Genomic DNA, 22,352 nt, shown 5'->3' with positions numbered 1-22,352 from the left:
TTTGAACTTAGTACTCTCAACTTTTAAAATTCATGTTAACTAATGAGATAAAAAGAAATAGTATATGGAAAAAAATCTTGATATTTTTTGAGTATTATTAAAAAAATGAGCGAGTTAAATTACTATAGTGATGTATAGATAGTAAAAATGTCATTAAAGTTCAACTTTATATATACATATATATAATATGTACTATGTATATATATATGTAATATTGTATGTATGTGCATATACTATGTATTGGAAACAGTAATATTAATTAATTAATTTGCAACATAAAGTATGAATTGTCATAAAATTAAAATTAGGAGACAGATGAGATTATTCACTCACCCTGATACTATAGCAAGTCACTGAGTCCTGGAGTGCAGGCATGGCACATAGTGTTACATCAAATGAATACTTTGTATAACTTAAGTAAAACCCAACATTATTTTTGTAATGAGTAAGAATATATCTATCAATAAATCAATCAATGGTCATATTAATCGGTTGCAAATCCCTTTTAATATGTTTTGTGACCTATCACAGCTAACGTGCATTGTTGATTTCTAAATCAAAATTTGAATTTTTGAATAATAACAGTAAAGTTGAGTCTATCAAAACCTTTTACTTGGCATTAAATGTAGGTAGTAATATTACTGTAATAACAATTAAAAAAAAAGAGTTGCTCTATCGTGTACAATAAGCAAAATAAGAATGATTATCCAAACGGCGTTAATCGCAACTTCAAGTTTTCATTACCTTAGAAGGCTTTTTTTACACTCACTGGTGACTTTTACAATAATGACAAGTCTAATTCTCCAACTCTTTCAGTGCGTACTCAACGTAAGCTAATGCCTCTGTTATGTAGGCTTTGTTTCTGTATATGAAAGATTGAGTTGGGTGATGGTGTATGTCTCCCATTGGGATGTGGTTGAGTGTTAGCAAAGCCAAACTGTTTGCAGTATATCTCAAAAACAAATTGAGCCTAGATTTGAAATTGTGCATGAACTTCATTTTGATATAGGCAACAATGAGTTTGGTGATTGTGCATGTCCCTCCATGAGACTTGGCTGTGTGTCAGCAAAGCCTAACTGTCAGTATGATATCTCATTAGAAAACATAAACAAAAAAGAAAATTTATATACAAAATTATTTTTAAATGGCTGCCTTTTTGAAACTATTAAAAATTATATTTAATTTTTTAAAGTTATATTGTAAGTAAGATATTCATGTAAAATAGTAAATATAACTTACAATTATGGTAATTAACATTTCAAGAAAAAAAATATATATATAGACAGTGGAAAACCAAGCAAATTACGACCATATTTTATATGAAAATTCTTGTGTATTAGGTGAAAAAGTCATTTGATGAAGTTTGAGCAATTTCTCGACACACTGTAATAATGTGATACATAAACATGTTTTAGCCTTATATTACAATTTACAAAGGAACAAGCAATATTATAGTAATGCAAGATTAAATTCATCTATATAAATGTAAAAAGGCTAAGGAGCTTAAGCATATTACGTAAAAACCAGTGGCAATGGGCGTTTCAAAGAAATCAGTGTACTTATAGATAAACATATACTGAGGTAATGATGTATTGTTGCTTGCATCTGGTGGTTAAAAACAACCTTAATGGATTTTAACATGTTAGTATTTTAATTTTTATTGAAGAGGCTCAATAATTTTTAACTAAACCTTTTTCTTTTATTAGTAAAATTTTAATATTTACATAAATTTATGATTATACTGTTTGTTAAATACTTTAGGAATCTCAGGACATTGATGTAATATTTACCCATTTAATTTGAAAGATATTAGGCATTCAGACATTTGGCATTGTTATATGTTACAAACAACATACAGCACAAGGGACAGACTGATGGAACAAACCCAAGTGATGTCAGTGCACTGCCAAGAGGACAAACAAGTCAAACCCCAACCTAGCAAAGGCGAAACACTGACATCAATGTCGGCATTTCTTGTGGTTTTGTGGCACATCATCTGATACAAAGAGAACAGGGTGGTATTTGTGGGACGGGGAGGGGTAGAGGGCAGCTGCCTTTGGCTTCATGTTCTGGTCCTTGACCTCAATGTCACTTTTTAGTTTATAAGTTTTTTAAATGTATTTTTTAAATGTATGATGAGTTTTTGTCACCTGAAAAAAGGGTACATTTCAATTCTAAAAACATAGGTTTATAACAATGGCAAATGTCTAAAATTGATTATCTATTCAAATAATCAATTGTCAGTAAGAACCTTTAAACAAAGGATTTTAATTGTTAGGCGGTATCAGTTTTGTGTGGATAAAAACGTTTCATTTTATTTCAAATTCTTTGAGTTAGTAGATAACAAATAGACTTCATAATATTCACTATTATAGCTAATGCCTATCACGATTATTCATGTAAATGGCATAAAAAATTTTTATAGCCTTAAATACCGTAACAGGTGATTTTGTCAGAAATTATTATTAGGAACAAAAAACTGTTACAATTAGTTTTGGCAACAACATTTGACCTTTGTACAGTAAAACGGATCAAACATTCCTAATGTACATAGTGAAATAGATTATATTTTACCATCAAAATGTCGTTAGATATTTCAAGTATCTGAACTTAGGGTGCTAAATATGTTAAAAATATATAAATTTGTGACTCAATAAATGTACACCAATTAATTCATAAAATAATGTAAGTCGTATTAGTGTTTTAATTTTAAATCTAATTATGTTGTAGTCTGTTTCTAGAAACCAACGAGTGAAATTTGAACCAAAGATATAGTTTTCAGCTTTATGCCGAATAAATTGTAAATAATACCAGAATTTTAGATTTAATTCAATATAATATGATTTAACCCGCCGTTAGTTGGACGTAAAACTTTTGCTCATTAATAATTTTGACTCATACCCTACATTGTTATTATACTAGTTTTATTTTAAATCAAAATATGACTGTTTAAATAACACTCTTTTAGTTATTATTTGATGTATATTACAAGAAATAACTATATTTATATGTTGTATTATGAATATCAATTTTTAAATTTAGAATAAAGAAATTTACAGTTATATTTATTTGCTATAAAGGATACTATAATATATTGTTAAGTGTTTGTAAAAAATTTAATTTAAACAATCCACAAAGTATTATGGATATATGTACTATGTATTATATATATATATTTTGTAGTGTAATGTTTTGTTTAAACTGTAAAACAAATTTATTAGGTACTAAGAAGCTTATCACCTTTACAAAAAAAAATTTAATTTGATCAATATTACGAGTAAAAGTGTTAAAAATTAATTACTTTAGTATTATTGTTACAAATTCCTTAGAATAATTTAATGTTGGAGATACATTATTGATGACTAATAGAGTTATTCATTCTGTTACTGCATCAAGTAACTGAAGATGAAATGAATATAACGTAAAATAAGAAAGTACAAAATTTAAATCAATTAAAAAATTTTATGCGGTTAGTCATGTGTGGAGATTTCTGAACTTAATCACCTTCTAATCAGCAACTGGAACATGCCAAAACTGCTCTTAGTATCCTGGTTGAATACTAAAACATTTTTGTTGACTTGCAGCGCTCAAATAACTGAATCCGTTTTACATCGACTAATGGTGGGTTAAATATACTGTAGTACTTAAGTTTAAGAAATACATGATATTATGTTCTTAAGAATTTACATGATAAAAAATGTATTTTCATGTTGACCACTTTTAATGTTTTTATTTTCATTTTTGATGTAACATTTTACAACCGTTGTACTCATTCTTGTATATCACTTATTGCATGTAGAATTAATAAAATTTTGTTATTATGTTGGTTTTTTTATTAATATGCAGCATATCCATCTTTGTTATCAGAATTTTAAATATTAGAATGCTTTGAAGGTATACCAGAAATATGTATGCAAATATATGTTCTTTTATCACTAAACTGTACAAGACTAGGGAAGTAATTTTGATTATGAAAATATTGATTTTAATGTTTTACCCATGTAAAACGTCTGTTAGAAACAGTTAAGGGTTGACTTTTTAATACAGTATTGTGGACAGTATCTGATTCCACCAAATTCTCAATAAAACTAAAGCATAACTAAACCTTTGCTCTCTCAAAATCCTGATTGAAATTTTTTATAATAATCATTGTGCAATGTAAATAAACGAAGCCACACTATAGCAAAACTTTGTGCCTTCTATGTGTACACACATATTAGACATTGTATATAAGTATTTTCACACAAGTTCTTTAAAGTTTACGTTAGTCTACATGGTTTCAATTGCATTGTTATGAGATTTAAACATTTAATTTAAATCAAACCATTAAATTTGTATACAGGGTGGCTGGTCATCAGTGTTACAAAAATTGTTGGGTGAAATTACAAAGTAAATGAAATGTAATGATGCATGTAAGAGGTTCCAAGTAAAAAAAAATTGGCTTCAAAAAGAATTATTTTAATTTTTTCTAAAATAAGCATGTTTTTAAACATATTACAGCAATTTCTCAACTACCTGTAAACAGATTTGAGTAAATTACGTAATTTTCGTATTCTACATTAAATTTTGAATAAGAATAATAATTTTCTATTCATTTCATGGCCATAAATCGTTATCTAACTATCAAAACAACACTGGTATTTTGAATTATTCTTATCTATTAGATAATGATAAGATAAAATGGATTATTCCTGTTTTCTTCTTCATGTTATTTTTTATCTTCTGATCAAGCAAATACCTGCTTATATACAACGTTGTGGTCAGTCAGTTCTTCTTTGTCAGTGATGCTAGAACCATGTCTTTCTCAAATCGCGAATACGCTGAAATGCACTTCATCTACAGGCTGTGCGACGGTAATGCACGAGCGGCACAGAGGGAGTACAGGGCTCGCTATCCTGACTGTGTTATTCCTAGTTCACAGGTGTTCTCCAGACTCCACCAGCGCTTAACAGAAACAGGATCTTTCCATAAGTTGAAAAGAGAGGTAGGTCCTAATATTGATGTTTATGCAGATGAAGATATTTTAGCGAGGGTTGAGGATGATCCCGAACTAAGTACTAGTCAGCTAGCTACAGCTACTGGCCTTTCTCGTTGGAAAGTTTCTAATGTTTTGAAGTCTAATACGTTTCACCCATACCATTTCACCCTGGTTCAATCACTTGAACCAAATGACTTTGAATCGAGAAGAACGTTCTGTCGATGGCTCCTAAACAAAGACATTGAAGAGTATCACTTTTTCAAAAAAACATTGTGGACAGATAAAGCCAGTTTTACAAGAGAGGGTGTTTTCAACTCCCATAACATGCACGTTTGGGCCACAGAAAATCCTAGAGCTATGAATCATCTTTTCAGCATCGGTTCACAATAAACGTGTGGGCGGGAGTAGTTGGTGATATTTTCTTGGGACCCTATGTCATTGATGGAAGCTTAACAGGAGAAAAGTATCTTAACTTTTTACAACATAACTTGCCTCAACTTCTAGATCAACTCACTCGACAACAAAGAGAAGAATTAATTTTTCAACACAACGGCACTGTTGAAAAATTAAAGTGAGAAGGCAAAAAAATTAAATTTTCCAACAATGTAAGGCAGTGGTTGAATGAAAACTATCCAACTTGGATTGGGCGAGGAGGGACTGTTGCTTGGCCACCCAGATCTCCGGATCTCAACCCCATGGACTTTTATGTTTGGGGATACATGAAGAGCCTGGTGTACAAGACAGTCGTTCCCAATGAAATGGATCTGCACGACCGTATAGTTGACGCTGCAAACAAAGTGAGGGATGAGTTGTCTCACAAGGTTACTGTGCGTGCCATTCGGAAAAGAGCAAGAGCCTGTGTTCGGGAAAATGGAGGGCAATTTGAACATAAAATAAAGTAGAGAGTGTTCTCAAATCGATATGATTGTAATCATACTGTATTTTCACTGCTTGCTTGTCTTTTGTAATGAATAAATACAATGTGCATATACTTAGTTTTTTAACCAGTTATTAAATTTTTTTTATATAAGACCATTTGGTAAATGTTAATGCATAATCAAGTATTTTTTGAAAAACATTTGGCCCAATCCAATTAAAAGCGAACTATTAGATTTTTTGAATCATGTGCAATTATAATAACAATTGTATAAATACAAAATAAATAATGTTTAACATTTTTGTTTGTTTTTTTTTTCTTTGTCTTAACATGTTAAAGAATTAAAAAAAAAAATTTGTTAAGATTTTAATCAAATAGTAAGCATGTATTCAGCGAAACTTTTGTTTTAGTTATAGTTTGAACAAGTTTTTAAGTTCCCTGTGTTTTCTTGTATTCAAACTACTGAAACAAACATATTCAGATTCAAACTTCAATAGTGTAGTGTATGATTGGAAAGCTTATAAAATGGCGCAGTTTAAAAAATATTTAGCTACCTTCTTGTATACAGGGTGTAGAAAAATACAATAAACCAATGTTTTTTTATTTTTAACAGATACTTAAATTTTAAACTTTGGAACTATTAACAATGGAGTTTTTATTATTGATCCTTTAAAATTTTCACTTATTCCTATTCAAAATTTAATGTAGAATACGAAAATTGCGTCATTTACTCAAATCCATTTACAGGTAGGTAGTTGAGAAATTGCTGTAATATGTTTAAAAACAAGTTTAATTTAGAAAAAATTTAAATAATTCTTTTTGAAGAATTTTTTGACTTGGAACCTCTTACATGCATCATTACACTTAATTTACTTTGTAATTTCACCCAAAAATTTTTGTAACACTGATGACCAGCCACCCTGTATAGTATGATCAACAACCATAAGATTGTTCAGATTTAGTGAACACACTCACAAAATAATACAATATATATTGTATTATACAAATTTAATGTAAATAAAAGTCATTTGACAGGTATTTGGTCTTCCGATCATATATTAATTTAGTTATTTAAACGCATATGTAACAGATACGGCCAAATAAAATAATTGAATCGTAAAAAGTGAGGGCTCTGTGGTGTAATGGTAGCACATTCACCCGACAAGTGAGAGATCTGGGTTCGAGTCCCGGCGGAGCAAGTACTTTTTGCGATTCGATGTTTATTGAAATTAAATAAGGCTATTGCCATTTATACAAATTTAATGTATATATATACACAGGGGTGCTGAAAAGTCCCGGGACGGTTTAATAACTTTTGAACTAATTACAATATATATAAAAATGAATGTTTGTATGTTTGTCCTTTATGGAATCGTGAACTATTGGACCGATCATGATGAAAATTTGTACGTATATGTATTTTTCCACGGAGAAGGTTTATAAGCTATGCCCATCCCTTTCCCGATTCAGGATTCCGCCCCACTGGTTACAGAAATACCCATAAGAAATGCATTGCAGCAAACATATGTTAACGTCTTTTCAAATTTTTAATCAGCTGTTCTTTGTAAACATATATTACACTTATAGTTTTAAAGCATAGAGTAAGCTTAAGAGAAACGACAAATTTTGTTTAAACTGTTTTTGCAATCACTGTTAAACATAGACTTTACTATCCAGATAATACAATTCAAATTTGACGTAAAAATTCACCTTTAACTGCAATATTTATTTAATATAAACCATGCTCATGCTTGATCAGAAGAGTAATGCAGATATCATAATTACTATCTTACGTTGGCTACAAATATAAAGAATGTTATAAAATCAACCTTAGTTGTTTTTTTTTTGACAGAAGTATGGTTCTCAAAACTCCGTGTGTACATATTCTCTCGATCGAGACAACAAAGCAAGCTCAATCGTGGCATCGGAGATATAACTAATTTAATCTAAAATTTATTATAGTAAAAAAAAAAAATTTTTAAGTAATATAAGGACTTCGGTTCTTAAGATTTGCGTGCGAAGCCGTGGGTAACAGCTAGATAGAGGCAGGAATATGGTACATACCTTCATAATACGCCCAAGAGGCTCACGATGGAACGACTATCAATTATCTCAGCAATGTTTAGAATGTGATAGAAAAAGAATAAGTGAATATAGTGTACTGTTTTCAACGGGAAATTGCGTGCGAAGCCGCGGGCAACTTTTGCAAAAAATTATTGAAATGCGCAGCAAAGCGCGCCGGGCCCGCTAGTTACAATATAAGAACCAAAATTTACATCAAGCTTTTGCTCATATAAAACTATTATTTTCTGTATTTCACCATGATATCCTGCTTATGGGGGACGTCCCGCTAGGGGTTGGTGAAAATTCATAAATAGAAGCATAGGTCGAGTCGTACATCAAATTAAAGCTCTTTTTAATTAGAAACATTTTGACGAAAATCTGACGTAAAACAGTTGACGCATTACAAAATGACGGACACTCAAAGATTATAAAATACAGAATTTTTCAAATGCAAACATTCTGGTTGTTAGAGAAAACTGAGACACTTAATCTTTTATTTTACTTCTTTTACTTCAAATCACTTACCAAAACAGTTATAACAAATGTTCAAAGTGTTTGCCTTCAGTTTGCTGACAATATCCCAATCGATTGTAGAACGCTGATATCGCATTGTTTAACCCTCCGAGCGTCGGCCGACTTGTTTTAAGTCGACGGCACCTTTCGCTTAAACGTCGCCGTCTTATTTTAAGACGGCGGGCACTTGCCGGTCAAATTAATTCGACCCGCGCTATTATTCGCGTAATATTGTTCTAAATTACATATAACGAAAGCCTGTGAATTGTTCTTTACATTTAGTGGTCTTTGCATACCTCTTGGTCTGTACCAGATGCTAGTGTACGTAGTTTATACCAGCTGTTATTTCGGGCGGGACGCGGCTCGCGCGATTGTTCAGTGTGTTGTTGTGAATATATTATGATATAACATTATGAATATATTCACAGAACCCTATAACCCTGTATATTTATGTGTTGATGACTAAATTTGTTATAATTTGCCTATTATGAAATTGTTGTAGAGGTAATATAACAATAACATGTGGATACTTGTATATTTTAAAAAATATTTTCAAAAATATTTTTTCCCTTTCTCAGGCTGTTGAAAAAAGAAAATTTTTTTACAGATTTTTATTCTTATATAATCATATTCTGTGATTCTTTCCAAGAAAGATGATGTATAATACACTATATTTAAACCATTCTTAAGATTGTTTATGAATTGTGCAAAAAAAGACTGCAAAAGTTACAAAAACAGGTGGACGTTTAGGGAAATGTGATGGACGCTCGGAGGGTTAAAGCTTGGACAGGAACACCCTGAGCTTCTCTTACAATACGGTTTCTCAACTCATCCAAATTTTGAGGTTTTGTTTTAGACACTTTTTCTTTGAGGTAGCCCCAAAAGAAGTAGTCTAAAGGGGACAAATCTGGAGAACGGGCAGGCCATTCTATTGTTCCCCTTCTACCAATCCACTTATGTGGAAAGACATTGTCTAAAAAATGTCTTACATGTACGCCATAATGTGGAGGGGCTCCATCTTGCTGAAACCAGATATTTTCAAAATTATCACCAGAAACACGTTGAATTTCAGGAATTATCTGGTTTTGGAGTAATGCTAAATACACTGCAGAGTTTAAATTTCCCTCTACAAAGAATGGCCCTACCACATGCCGCCCCACAATACCGGCCCAAACATTTAACTTTTCTGGATGCTGAGTATGTGTTTGTATCATCCAATGTGGGTTTGTATCGCTCCAATAGTGGCAGTTGTGGCGGTTTACTGTTCCATTCAAGCAAAATGTTGACTCATCAGTAAATACAATGTTTGCTAAAAATCCCAAGTTTTCATTGATTTTATTCATCATAACTTCGCAAAACTCGATTCTACGATCAAAGTCGTCTTCGCTTAGTTCCTGCACCAATTTAGCTTTATATCCTTTGTAACTATTAGTTTTTAAAATATCTGAGACTGAATATCGACTAATTCCTTGTTGTTGTGCTATTGAGACAATCGATTCATGTGGGTTCTCAACAAAACACTGTATAACGTCTAAAGCTTTGTCCTCATTGGTCGCGGTCTTGGGCCTTCCGGATCTAGGGAGATCTGCAATGTTTCCTGTCTGTTCAAACCGCTGTATTGTCCTTCCCACAGTAGATTTTGAAATTGGAGGTCTATTGGGAAAAGTATCATTAAACAGATGCCTTACCTCATCACATGATTTAATACGGTCACCAAATCCGCGCATCATTAATAAAGTTATTCTTTCTCTCTCGGAATGCGCCATAGCAAAATAAACTAGCACTACTGAAACTACTTGCAAAATTAGGGCTTGAAGACTTCTAAGTGACTGAGTTGATAAAACAACTGTATCTGTCAGCTGGCAATTTCATTGTTGTCTTTTTGGTCTTGTTTGCTCCAGCTGATTACCTTCCAGATAAGGAAGGTAATAACCTTACCTGCTGATAAGGAATTTCCAGATAAACAATGCGATATCAGCGTTCTACAATCGATTGGGATATTGTCAGCAAACTGAAGGCAAACACTTTGAACATTTGTTATAACTGTTTTGGTAAGTGATTTGAAGTAAAAGAAGTAAAATAAAAGATTAAGTGTCTCAGTTTTCTCTAACAACCAGAATGTTTGCATTTGAAAAATTCTGTATTTTATAATCTTTGAGTGTCCGCCATTTTGTAATGCGTCAACTGTTTTACGTCAGATTTTCGCCAAAATGTTTCTAATATTAAAAAGAGCTTTAATTTGATGTACGACTCGACCTATGCTTCTATTTAAGAATTTTCACCAACCTCTAGCGGGACGTCCCCCATAAGCAGGATATCATGGTGAAATACATAAAATAACAGTTTTATATGAGCAAAAGCTTGATGTAAATTTTGGTTCTTATATTGTAATTAGTTCAAAAGTTATTAGACCGTCCCGGGACTTTTCAGCACCCCTGTATATATATAATATATATTTATTATTATTGATTGTTCTTATTTCTAAGAACTGAAGTATGTATAATTTTGTTAAGAACCTAACAATGCCATAACTAGTGAAGATATAGCCATAATCACTGTATGAGTATTTAGGGAAAGTTTTAGGCATTTACACAAAAACTCTGTATTGGGCAACAGATTTATATTGAAAATGCTTATCCTGATATGTAAAAGTCCAACAATCAAATAAATTACTGCCCAATATCGCACTTGCTGGTCTATAAGCCTCTATCTGAACCACTGTCATTGCCATGTGTCATCACATTCTGTATATCACTGTTGTGTTCATCAGTTCCTTGTTGAGGTGGTGTGATCCCCTTGTACCTCAGACACACAAAGAATATCTCACTGGACTCTTTCCTGGATGCTTGAGGCCTCATAATGTGCACAGCCTCATAGACAGTTTTGGCGTCTGTCACCAGTTGTTTGCTCTCACTACCATCAAAGGCTTTCATCACCAGAGATCCGCCTTGTGCAGAAGTTTCCTTGGCAAACCTGATAACAGATCCAGGAATTTCTGATGAATTGAAATACGTTTATTATCAAATAGGTTTACAATGACTTGTACCAGTGCTACAGTAAACATTTCATTGTCATTGAGAAATGTCCTTTCAATACTGATCAAAATCAAGTAATAAAATATAAACAGTTTTTCTAATATAAATATAATAAAAATTAACAGGTACTGTTACTGAGTGTTATTGTAGGTACTCAATAACAAAGCAGCATGTCTGCTCTATAAGGTGGTTCCTTAAAAGTATTTTAAAGTGATTATAGTTTTGTTCTTCTTTACTTTGTTTTGGCAAACGGTTGTCAAATCAGAGTAGAATGGTCTCGCACAAATAGGTCAAGACAATTCACAGGGTACTGCAAGCAAATATTTCTTAGTGAAAACCCCTGCACCGGCCTGTTTAAGCCCCTCTGGCAACTCCTTTACCACAATATTGTTTCCAATATGTAAATACAAGGAAGAGTGAGGAGTATATTGAGTCCTTTAATCTACTTTCTGCATAAATATATAAAACTCAATTTGCTAATGATTCGTATTTTTGCATTTTGAAAATTTTTAAATAGTCAGAAGAAGTACCCAAAAGACCACTCCATATCTTATATGCGGATAAATATAACCATATTATACTGACAACAGCACCTCTTGTGTTGTGACAACAGGTCACTCGCTTGCTGAGTTCAGATTTGCTCGATGACTCTGGATATGACTTTTCCAATTGAGAGTTATATCTATAGTAACACCCAAGAATCTGGTATCCCTTTTCACTACAATTTCCTCTGTCCCATGGATATGAATTTTGTTTTCAGTATATAAAAAAATTAAATTAGTGTAGATTTTGAAGTGTTTCATTTCAAGGCATTTGTGTGAAACTTTTCATGCTTTTTTAAAAATCTCATTTGTAGACATCTCAAAGCTCAGTAAAATTTTCTCAGATAAACTAAGCAGAGTATCATCTATAAAGATAATTATATTTTTGTCATCAACACTACTTAAAAGATCATTTATATATATATATATATATATATATATATATATATATATATATATATATATAAGGAAGAACAAAGGCCCCAAAATAGACACTTGTGGTACACCTCTTTTACATCAGTCCCAGGGCGATCAATGATCAGTTGATTGACTGTCAATGTAATCAACATACTTAGGTTCTTAAGGTAGGATCTGAACCAATCCTGACCAACTTTCCTTTTAGCCCACAGAAATCCAGTTTATCAAGCAGCACTATTAACACAATCTTCTTGAGGTCACAGAGTTGAAGCTACATGGTCTCCGCAATCCAGTTGAAATATGATAAAGTCAATAAATTTGCAAATAGCTGCTTGAGCTTAAAGACTTGTGAAATCCAAACTGGGTTGGAGATAGAGAGAATTTTATAACCTGAGAAAGCATTAATTTTTTGAATAATTTTGAAGATTGTGGCAAAATACATAAATTGCATTATTAATATAGAGTGCCACACATGTTAGGAATGAGTTTAATTGCTTAATTAAAAAATATAGCTTTACACATCAATGCATAGTATTGATAAACTATTTAATGCCTACCTTCAGTGAAATGTTTATGTAAAACTTCACTCCCTGTAATCTGAATATGGGCCAGTCTTTTCTAAGCACTCTTGTAGTTCATGGGGCTAGTAGCTACTACCTTGCCGTACAATGTTTTAAATTCATGATGAGACAATGTAATCTGATGTAAAAAGGTAAGTCAAAGTGATGTGCATGTTACAAAGAATGACAAAATATTTATCGCACAAATCACTAAGTATAATAAAAACATTCTACAGTTACAAACAAAACACAATTTTAAAAAATGCAATTGGAAAACCCCAGCTGTTGTAGTAGCTAAAGGTACGGAAAGAATGAAAAACACTAGACTGAAACATTTGGATTCTAACCATATTAACCACAATACTGAAAAATAAACAGAACAAAATTCGTAGTGTTGATATCATCGACTCTGGCACTTTTTTGAGTAATGGATCATTGGTTACAATGACCCTCAGAAAGAATTAAATAAAAGATACAAAATAAAGTATGCTAAAGATACTTGCGTTAGGGCTGAGTAGCAAAGTTTGATAATGTTGGAGTGGTCCATGGACTTGATGCCGGAGGCAGAAGGGGCCATGTCACTCAGCACAACATTAACTGGCCTGCCGTTGAGTGCAGCTATCATTCTCGCTCGAGCACCGTCTGTTGTGAAGTCCAGAGCATTCAGCAGTGTGGCGCCCTCTATTGGGTGGATAGGAGATAGATCTATTCCCACCACCAACGATTTTGACCCTAAGCATAGTGTTCTTTTACATGTTGAACTCTAATAATTTCAAACCTTCATTGATATCAATTCTGTAACTAACAAATGTTCTGCTCAACTCATTTCAAAACTCATCATAATTGTTTCCTACATTTTTAGCAGAGTTATGATGAACTCCTAACTAATAGTTGATGGCGTTAAGCTGGAGAAGGCCAATTCTGCTAAATTTCTAGTAATGTACCCAGTTTAACTTGGATATTCAATATCAAAAGCATTTATTTCAAAGTCAGAATACAGGAATGGCAACTGAGAGATTGATTGATTCAATAGTACAGAACTACTTGCATGTAATACTTTTGAAACTATAAAGGGTTTTCAGACCATCCGCAGTATCTGTAGCAGTCAAACAAAATGAGTGACATATTTAGTTTCAATGTAAATTCCTCTTTTTCGACTCCAAAGGATTCAGAATGTGTTTAAACTCAAAAATGTCCCAAAAAGGCCATGAAATGTCTCTTATTACATATATTTCCACTAAAAAAATTGTTTTATCTTATCTTTTTTGTACAGTGTGTGTACAATCAGTTCAACATCTAACTGCCTCTGCCTAATATTAAATTAGCCATACAAAGAATTCTAAATTAATCTAATCAAATATGTTATATATTTTTGGTACTTATCAAGAAAGGGTGTTAACAACTCAATAACCATATACTGACTGCAAGGTTCCGCCTAATCAAGGTACACCATCTATCTCGCAGTAGATATTGGGACCTGCCTGTCTCCTGACATGAAAGACTGATACCATTAATTTTCTTAACTACAACCCCTGTGGAGAATGCCACCACACTTTAGATTTTTATATTTGCCTTATTATTAACCCTGTTGTCACCAGGAAAACACCCTTCTTCATATGTTTCGATAATTTTCTCTTCTTAAATAATCAATTGCTTATATCATCTGCAAAGAGTATAAAATGTGATGACACACTTAGTCCACTTCATTCACAAATAGATTGAACAATTTTATTTCAAGAAGGGAACTCTGAGAGATTCCAGATGCACTGACATCCTATATCTGGACTGGTCAAAAATAATGACCAAAAACCTCTAATAATGCTGTATAATTGTTTAGTATTCCCACACATCTTTGAAGTACTCTATTTGTTCCATAATAAACCTGAGAGAGAATTCAGATTGTAAAAAAAAGTAAATTGATTCATTAAAAATTGAACTAAAGACAGTCGTGTCAAAGTGGATCTCATATGAGATGTGGCCAGAAAATAACCAGACTGAGGCTGAAAACATATTTTACAAAAAGATATTTACAATTTGATGTTATTCCTTTCAATGTGCTCCCTTTCTTGATCTCTACACTGCTCCATGCAAATTTTCCACTGCGTAACAATGCTGCAGACTATTTTCCATAACCCTGTTCATGACGTCTATCCCTTTTTCTATTATTGCTTAACAGTTTCAAAGTCCATTCATTTCAAAGCAGACTTAAATTTAGGGAACAAATAAGTCACAGGGGGCCAGCCAAGTTAAATGAAAATGATTGTATAATCTAAGATGAGTATATTGTATTTGGTCAAAAACGTCACTGCTGTCGCTGGTGGAGGATCCAACTTGTTTTTCCACAAATTGTTCCCTTTTTCTGTTCACACTCACAAAGAGTAGTCAGGACGCTAATGTAGTAACTATGATTCTCTGTCTGCCCCTTTGTTACTCAAACAAAGTGCATGATCAATCGTCGCATCAGTTTTTGATGACGATGGTCTGCCAATGCGTATGTGGTCACTCATATCTTCCCACCCATCTAGAAATCTTATAAGCCACTCAAACACTGGTGTTCATGATAAACAGTCATCACCATACACTTATTGATTCAATAAGTTCAAGAAACATTCAAATTTTTCACTTGCAGATTTTCCAAGTACTATGAAAAGAAACTTGATGTTTACACGCTGTTCTTTCTGGATACTGAACACTTTTCCGATGCAGACAGAAGATTAACTACTGCTTATTACTGAAGCTAAGGGCGGAATGAGTACAGGAGCCAGACAAAACTTGAAAAGGGGGAGTCATGTGACTGGCCGTACGATATTCAGCCTTGTTGAGTTTGTTCTGTGGCTCCGCCAATACTAATCCAGTTATTTTCTAGCCACACCTTGTATACCTAGTTTTGTATATTTATGGCTTGATTTGAATACCTTTACATTTTTGTAATGTTTAATTGTCCACATAAAAGTTTCATCAATCTGGTATCTGAGAAAGTTTACAATCTCCATATCAAGTTTGAACACTACATCTCGAATTTATATGTTTAAATAATTATATGAGCGAGTCCTCACTCCATGTGGTAGAATCAGAAACTTTATTTCATCAACATCTAGTTTAGAAAGAATGTTCACAATATTGATTTAGAAATATTAAAATTGTGCTAATTGCCAATGGATGGAGTTAATTTATGTTCACTACTTATGTTCATCCACCTATCATCTTGCTCATCATGCTACGCCTAGACCACTTGAGTCCAACTGCCTGCAGCACAACCGAGATCCACCACAGTCTGCCCTGCTCTGAGTATCTTATACTGTTTTAGTGTAATAGGTAATAATTATATAAGTAAGTAATACCTGGAACATTGGCTCTAGTTGCTTTCACAGCCACTTGAGTCCAACTGCCTGGAGCACAACCGAGATCCACCACAGTCTGCCCTGATCTGAGTATCTTGTACTTCTCATTTATCTCTAGCAGCTTGAATGCACTGCGACATCTGTACAATGGCCACAATCCACATAAAAATATAACCAAAATACTGCAAAACCCCTACTATACACTAAAAATCATACTTTACACATGTTAGACAAGTTGAAATAAATGTTTAATTTAAGTATGTTGAAAGTTTTGTTCGGTTTTTCAGGTTCATAGGTAAAAATTGTTTCTTTTAATAAATAAAAAGATGGTATTAACCCCAGAACTGGCAACTGACATAATGTCGATCTGACACGCATGTGTTTGACAGTTCATACAGTACATAAATCAACACCACCAACAATATTTATATATTAAACAGAAAAAATTGATGATTTCAATTGTGAAATTTGTTTTGCTGTTTTTGCAACAGTAATGTCACAGTGACATCATATAACTTGCCAGAAATATCGTCTCCATCTAGCCATTTAGAAAATTAATGATATAAAATGGGTAAGGTTTATTGTGTTGGTTTATAGCTTGTTATAGCTTTGTTTTAGGCTATGCTATGCTAAATTTTGGTATATTTTGGAAATATTAGTGTAAAAATTATTTTATTGTTAATTTTTTTAAATAACCGTACTCATAGTAACAAATTTAGGTACGTCCCACCACTTTAAAAAAATAAAAATACTAAGAAATTTTGGTACTTTGGGATTATACCGACCACACCCAGACATGAATCGTTATTTAACATTTTGCTTCTACTGATTACTAGATTAGCGTAGAAGACTATTTCGTCAGTATAAAACAGGAATTGTCTTATCGCAAACCCCTCCCCATCCTCAGACAGAGGTCAAAGTCGAGCGTCTAGTAGATAACGTGATTGCAGAGCCTCGCCGCCCGTTCAGCTGGTGCATCGCTTTGTTGTACTTTCGTGTTTTACCTCTACATTTCTCCAAACACAAAAATTTAACAAAAACAAACATTTACCAAACTAAACTCTTTATTAAAAAAAACACTCAAAACTTGTTTTTATTCTTGATCACATTCCGCCACCCAAAATGCGAGTGCCTCCGGCCATCAGCGCGGGCTTCGACAGCACCTTCGGTGCTGCCCCGCGCTGATGTCGACGAAAGAAAAACATCCCTCGAGATAGTACCTATCAGTAAAATATCAAATTCTAGAGGGGCTAATCAGAAATATAAATTGAATTGAAATGGAAAGGCAATTATGTACCGTGCAAATCACGTGATGCCGCGCGGCCTGCCGTAATCAGGATTCTCGAGAAAGATAAGATAACAGCGACAACAATACCGATCACAATACCTGGAAATGCTTGTAAGTTTGTAATTTTGTAATTGAAGAGTTGTTTTTTCGTTCTATCATGTTTGTTTCTATAAATTTCTATTTTTGTGTTCTTTATACTGGTGTGGTCGGTATAATCCCAAAGTACCGAAATTTTTTATTTATGGTTTTATAGTGTGTATAATAATTCTATAGGCTACATTTTTTATGCATGATGTTTATATACCATGTTGGATGACTCCACACTGGAAGAAGTCAGTTTTTCAAAATTCCTAGGAATGTACCTTGATCGAGGACTGACTTGGAATGAGCACATTGACCGCATTTTTGTTTTGAGAACTTTAGCCAAATACTGTCAGAGTCAGGTACTGATTACGGCGTATTACAGCTTGATTTACCCCCATCTGGTCTACAGAGTGGTCCTTTGGGGAGCTTGCGCAAACACTCAGTTTCAAAGAGCATTCAGACTCCAAAAAAAAGCAATTAGAGTAATCGCCAAAATCAAATTTAGAGAGTTGTGCAGGGAAGCTTTCAAGAAATTGCAGCTGTTGACTCTGCCATGCCTCTACATTTTGGAAACAACTTTGTTTTGTATGAGTAAATGTGCCTTAACCAGAGGCCAAGACATACACATGTATGAGATGTGTGGCAGAGCAAACTACCGGACTGGGAGGCACAGAACGGTAGTTTATGAACGCAAACCCTCGCAAGCGGGTGTGCATTTTCTCAACAGACTGCCCAATTCAATTAAAGATGGCTCAACGCCTAAGGTGTTAAAGATGGTGTCTCAGGCATTCTATAATGCGGGTGAGTTTTTGGCATTCGACTGGGAGACCGCCCAATTAGAAAATTGACTGCTGTACTAAGTGGGTTGCATTGGCTAAGAATGAAAGAGGCGTGGTTGTAAAATTGTATGTATAAATGCCTGGAATTTTAGAAACCCCGTATTGACTTTTGCCATACAATGTACATATTGACGCTGCAATAAAAAATATTTTCATTTTAAAATTAAGTTTTGTTTGAATAATGGCTGTAACTACAATAGTGATGAACTTGTTATTTGTGTCACAAGCTGTTAGACACACTTATCCTTCAAAATAGTAAGCAGTAAGTTTTACACGGCTTTTTTGTTTTATGTAATAAATAAATACAAATAAATAGTCTTTAGCTCATTATTAAATTATTAATTTTTAGGTATAAAACATAACTGAAATATACCTTAGTATGAAATACCTATAATGTAATTTCAATTCGTCATTTTGGTTTATTATTGTTTGGTAGTTTAGATCAGAAATTGATGATTTGATTTTCATGGTGGTCACTTATCACATTGCAGCCACTGGGACCACACATACTGTCCTCCATTAGTCTTGAAGGGTTAACCTTTAATTTAAAAAAATCTTTTACTATAGAAATAAATTATACACTTTACAAATCATACAGGATTGTTATGAAAATAAAGATGGGTAATTTAATACAGGTAGACTATGCATTTTTTATTTCTTGAAAACAGCATACTAAATATCAGGAAAATTGTACCTCATTTCAGGTTAACCAATCACCAGTAAGTACATGGATTAACCAAATTTAACAATATGTAGCTTAGGCCTACCTGTAATGCTCAGCTTTTGCTTTTTTCACATAACTATCATTTATTTGTCTAAGAAGCCATTTTTGAGAACTAGATTTGAAGTTACTAGCATTTTTAAGGCTTTCTTTTAAAAATTGAGATGATGTGCTTATGTTGTATACACAAAAAATCACTTTTATGCCATTATTATTAAGTCTATTTATTTTTGATCTACACCAAATCATATTAAAATCTTTTCAGAATGTTTAAATTCCTAAAATAGGAAACATTGAACACAATTAGTATATCAATTCCATTCGACAAAATTATACGTAGACCTACATAAACATTATTTATAATGTTTAAATCCTAACCTACACCTACACAGTTTATTTACTTTCCTTCACCTTCTCCTTCTCCTTTATGCGTACCAGCACACATTAATTTATATCATGATGCTATCCTCTTTCTCTCTTTTGTGACGGCTTTGTAATTATAATTTTACAATTTCATTTCTCTGCAGCTGCTTGTGTTTTAAGTTAAATAAAACAATATATTAGTTAACAGATAGGTATTACAAACTTTTTTATAATTTGTATTAGTTATTGTATATTTGTGCTTTTATTTTTGTGAGATAACCCATTTTCCATTACTGTTATATTTATAGAACACATTTCAAAATTTGTATTATATATTGCCTACTAAATTTTTAACAAACTTACTTTCCCCATAAAGCCAGTCAACTAAATAAAAATATTTTAGAATTTACAAATTAAAACAACTGTAAAATTCAATAGCATACAATAGTTGAAAAACAATTTAACTAGAAGTATTTATTATAGATAAAACTGACATTTTTACGCTGTTTGTGCTAATTAAGATTATGCTATTTTTTACTTGAAAACTTAGAATTAGAATTATCAACACAGTAGCAGTTAATATATGTGTCCTGGAAATATGATGTTATACAGTGTTATATAGTGGTGGGAAAATTGGGTTGAGTCATCGCAGAGGTTGAAGTTGCTGCTTGTCGTGCCTTGTAGTCTGCTACTCAAGTGTCAGTTTGTCTGATATTCAGCTGTGTTCTAATGTACAAACCCTAAAGCTAAAAGAACTTCAAAGTTTTTTGAAAACATTCTTTTCTCTGGTTACCACAAATGTCAATACGTAGTATTAGAGTACAATGGAAGGGTTGGGTATTACTCTTAATTGCTAATTTCATGTCTAGGAATAAATTTACACTGCTCAAATCTAACATCCATTTAAATAACAATACAAAACTTAACGATGACAACAGTTCTGGTAAGTATTCAAGATCAGGCCCAGTAGGAATCAGTATGTCATTATTTAAGTACAGCTTATTTGGTGACAAACTCGCTCTTGATGAAATGAATATAAAGTATTTTGCAAGACAGAATGAATGGCAATTAATTACTGTAGAAGTAGAATAGAAGCTAATTTATCTAGCATATCTATTAAGTGTTTTATATGATAAAAAGGTTGGAGAAATTAATAAAAAAGATTATTTACATTTGATTGTTGTTGAAAAATGACAATTAAAGATCAAGAATGTGTAAACATTATTTTTTTTTAGAATAAAATTAGTTTTGTTAACATTTAATATGCTTTACATTAATTTTTAACAGCATTTTTATTCATTCTCAACATCATCACGCGATTTCGAGTAATATTCATTATTCGAAACAGGATTTTTATACATTCAACAGATTTTTCATTTGTTTTATCTAATTTACATGATCTTATTTTACCTCTAGGCAGTATTACATTCAATATGTTCATTTGAGGCGGTCCATTCCAAAACTCACAAAATCCATTTTTTTTCGAAATTGAGTTATTGGTATCACTGCATTTAGCAGAAAGAGAGGAATAAAGCAGTCAGGTCATATCTTTCCAAAACTAACTGTATCATATGGATATTTAATGCTAAAAACTAGGTGTCATTTCCAAAACTCACTTAATTTCAGTAATGCTATTCCAAAACTAGCATAATCCATCAGCCAATGGGATGGCGTTATTAATGTCATGTGATCATTAATCATCTATCATTCCAAAACTATCTTTATCCTCTTACCCAATGGGTGGCCTGGATTCAGTCACATGACTTTGTTTATGTTTGTAATTTTGTCTTGCCTCTGTATTGCTGCCTGTGAATTGTTCTGTATTCACTTAATATTTTTACAATCTAAATAAGTTAATTGTGAAGTTGTAATGAGTTTATCAGAAACCATTTTACCAACTCCACCTAATAAATCAAGGAGAAGGAAGTCAAATCCTGAAGAATGGAAAAAGACAAAGGATAAGAGAAAAAGGTAAGCAGAATAATAACCTACAATTTTGGCTTATGTAGGCTAAGGTTTATTGAATTATCTGTTTGGATACATGATAGTCCAGCCATACCATTGTTAAGCTTCGGATTAATGGATGTTTTAACTAATGTGAGTTTGGATAAGCATGAGTCCGGATTTCATAAAGTTGTCGATTGTTGTTTTCCAGTCATTGGTCATTGTTTGTAGATGTGTGGTCATTGTTTAAATAGCTCTAACCAATTTTACTTTCTTTAAAACCTTTAGCCTGATGAATTTGTTTGTTTTCAGGCACATGCCTACTCAAATGCCAGAACCTCCAAGATGTTTTCATAACGGCCCAACATACAAATGTAAATCACTAAGGATGTCTGACGTAAAGGAGTTCCATGATGCATTTTATAAATACCCTGTGAAGACTCAGCAAGATACATTCATCCTGAAACATATTGAAGTGTCATTACCTCAAAGAGAAAGATCCAAACAAAATGGTGGAAAGAACAGCGTCGCAGTTAAGTACCTAGTAAAAATTAAGGGGACCAAGGACTTTAAGATTCAGGTATGTCAGAAAACATTTCTCGGAATTTTAGGTGTTAGTAGATTTCGTGTTAACAACATTGCGAAAAATTATGCCACAACCGGACAGATGCCTGTTGAAAAAAAAGGTGGCGCTAGGCTCATAGAGAAATTCCGCATTAAAAGAGAAAGTGTAAAATCATTTATTGAAAAGCTAAAGGGAGTAGAATCTCACTATTGCCGAGGAAG

At 32.8% G+C, this 22,352-nt stretch overlaps 1 protein-coding gene across 3 annotated transcripts; it reads right to left on the bottom strand.

The window, feature by feature from the left end:
- Positions 1-11,035: 11,035 nt before the first annotated feature.
- On the bottom strand, positions 11,036-19,681 carry LOC124356174 (rRNA methyltransferase 2, mitochondrial). Of its 3 annotated transcripts, none has more exons than XM_046807348.1 (4): positions 19,306-19,681; positions 16,328-16,467; positions 13,490-13,628; positions 11,036-11,405 (listed from the first exon to the last, which is right to left on the bottom strand). In XM_046807348.1, exons 1-4 carry the CDS (start codon positions 19,506-19,508, stop codon positions 11,129-11,131), a joined length of 759 nt encoding a protein of 252 aa, XP_046663304.1. In that variant the 5' UTR covers positions 19,509-19,681; the 3' UTR covers positions 11,036-11,128. The 3 variants fall into 3 exon arrangements, with proteins under 3 accessions (XP_046663304.1, XP_046663303.1, XP_046663305.1); XM_046807347.1 differs by having other exon boundaries at positions 13,490-13,718; positions 19,306-19,677; XM_046807349.1 differs by lacking the exon at positions 19,306-19,681 and adding an exon at positions 18,912-19,021 and having other exon boundaries at positions 13,490-13,718.
- Positions 19,682-22,352: the final 2,671 nt, after the last annotated feature.

The sequence above is a fragment of the Homalodisca vitripennis genome, chromosome 2 (assembly GCF_021130785.1).
Source record: "Homalodisca vitripennis isolate AUS2020 chromosome 2, UT_GWSS_2.1, whole genome shotgun sequence".
NCBI classification, from domain to species: domain Eukaryota; kingdom Metazoa; phylum Arthropoda; class Insecta; order Hemiptera; family Cicadellidae; genus Homalodisca; species Homalodisca vitripennis.
Note: the sequence above shows the minus strand (reverse complement) of the source record. Positions and strands in the feature narration are given on the sequence as shown.

Excerpts from the sequence above, each read along its gene's own strand:
- LOC124356174 (XM_046807347.1), bottom strand. The coding sequence starts at position 19,508 with ATGATTTGGTGTAGATCAAAAATAAATAGACTTAATAATAATGGCATA. Across the intron at positions 16,468-19,305 it reads GCAAAAGCTGAGCATTACAG|ATGTCGCAGTGCATTCAAGC; the intron begins GTAGGCCTAAGC and ends GCCATTGTACAG. Across the intron at positions 13,719-16,327 it reads AACTAGAGCCAATGTTCCAG|GGTCAAAATCGTTGGTGGTG; the intron begins GTATTACTTACT and ends CACTATGCTTAG.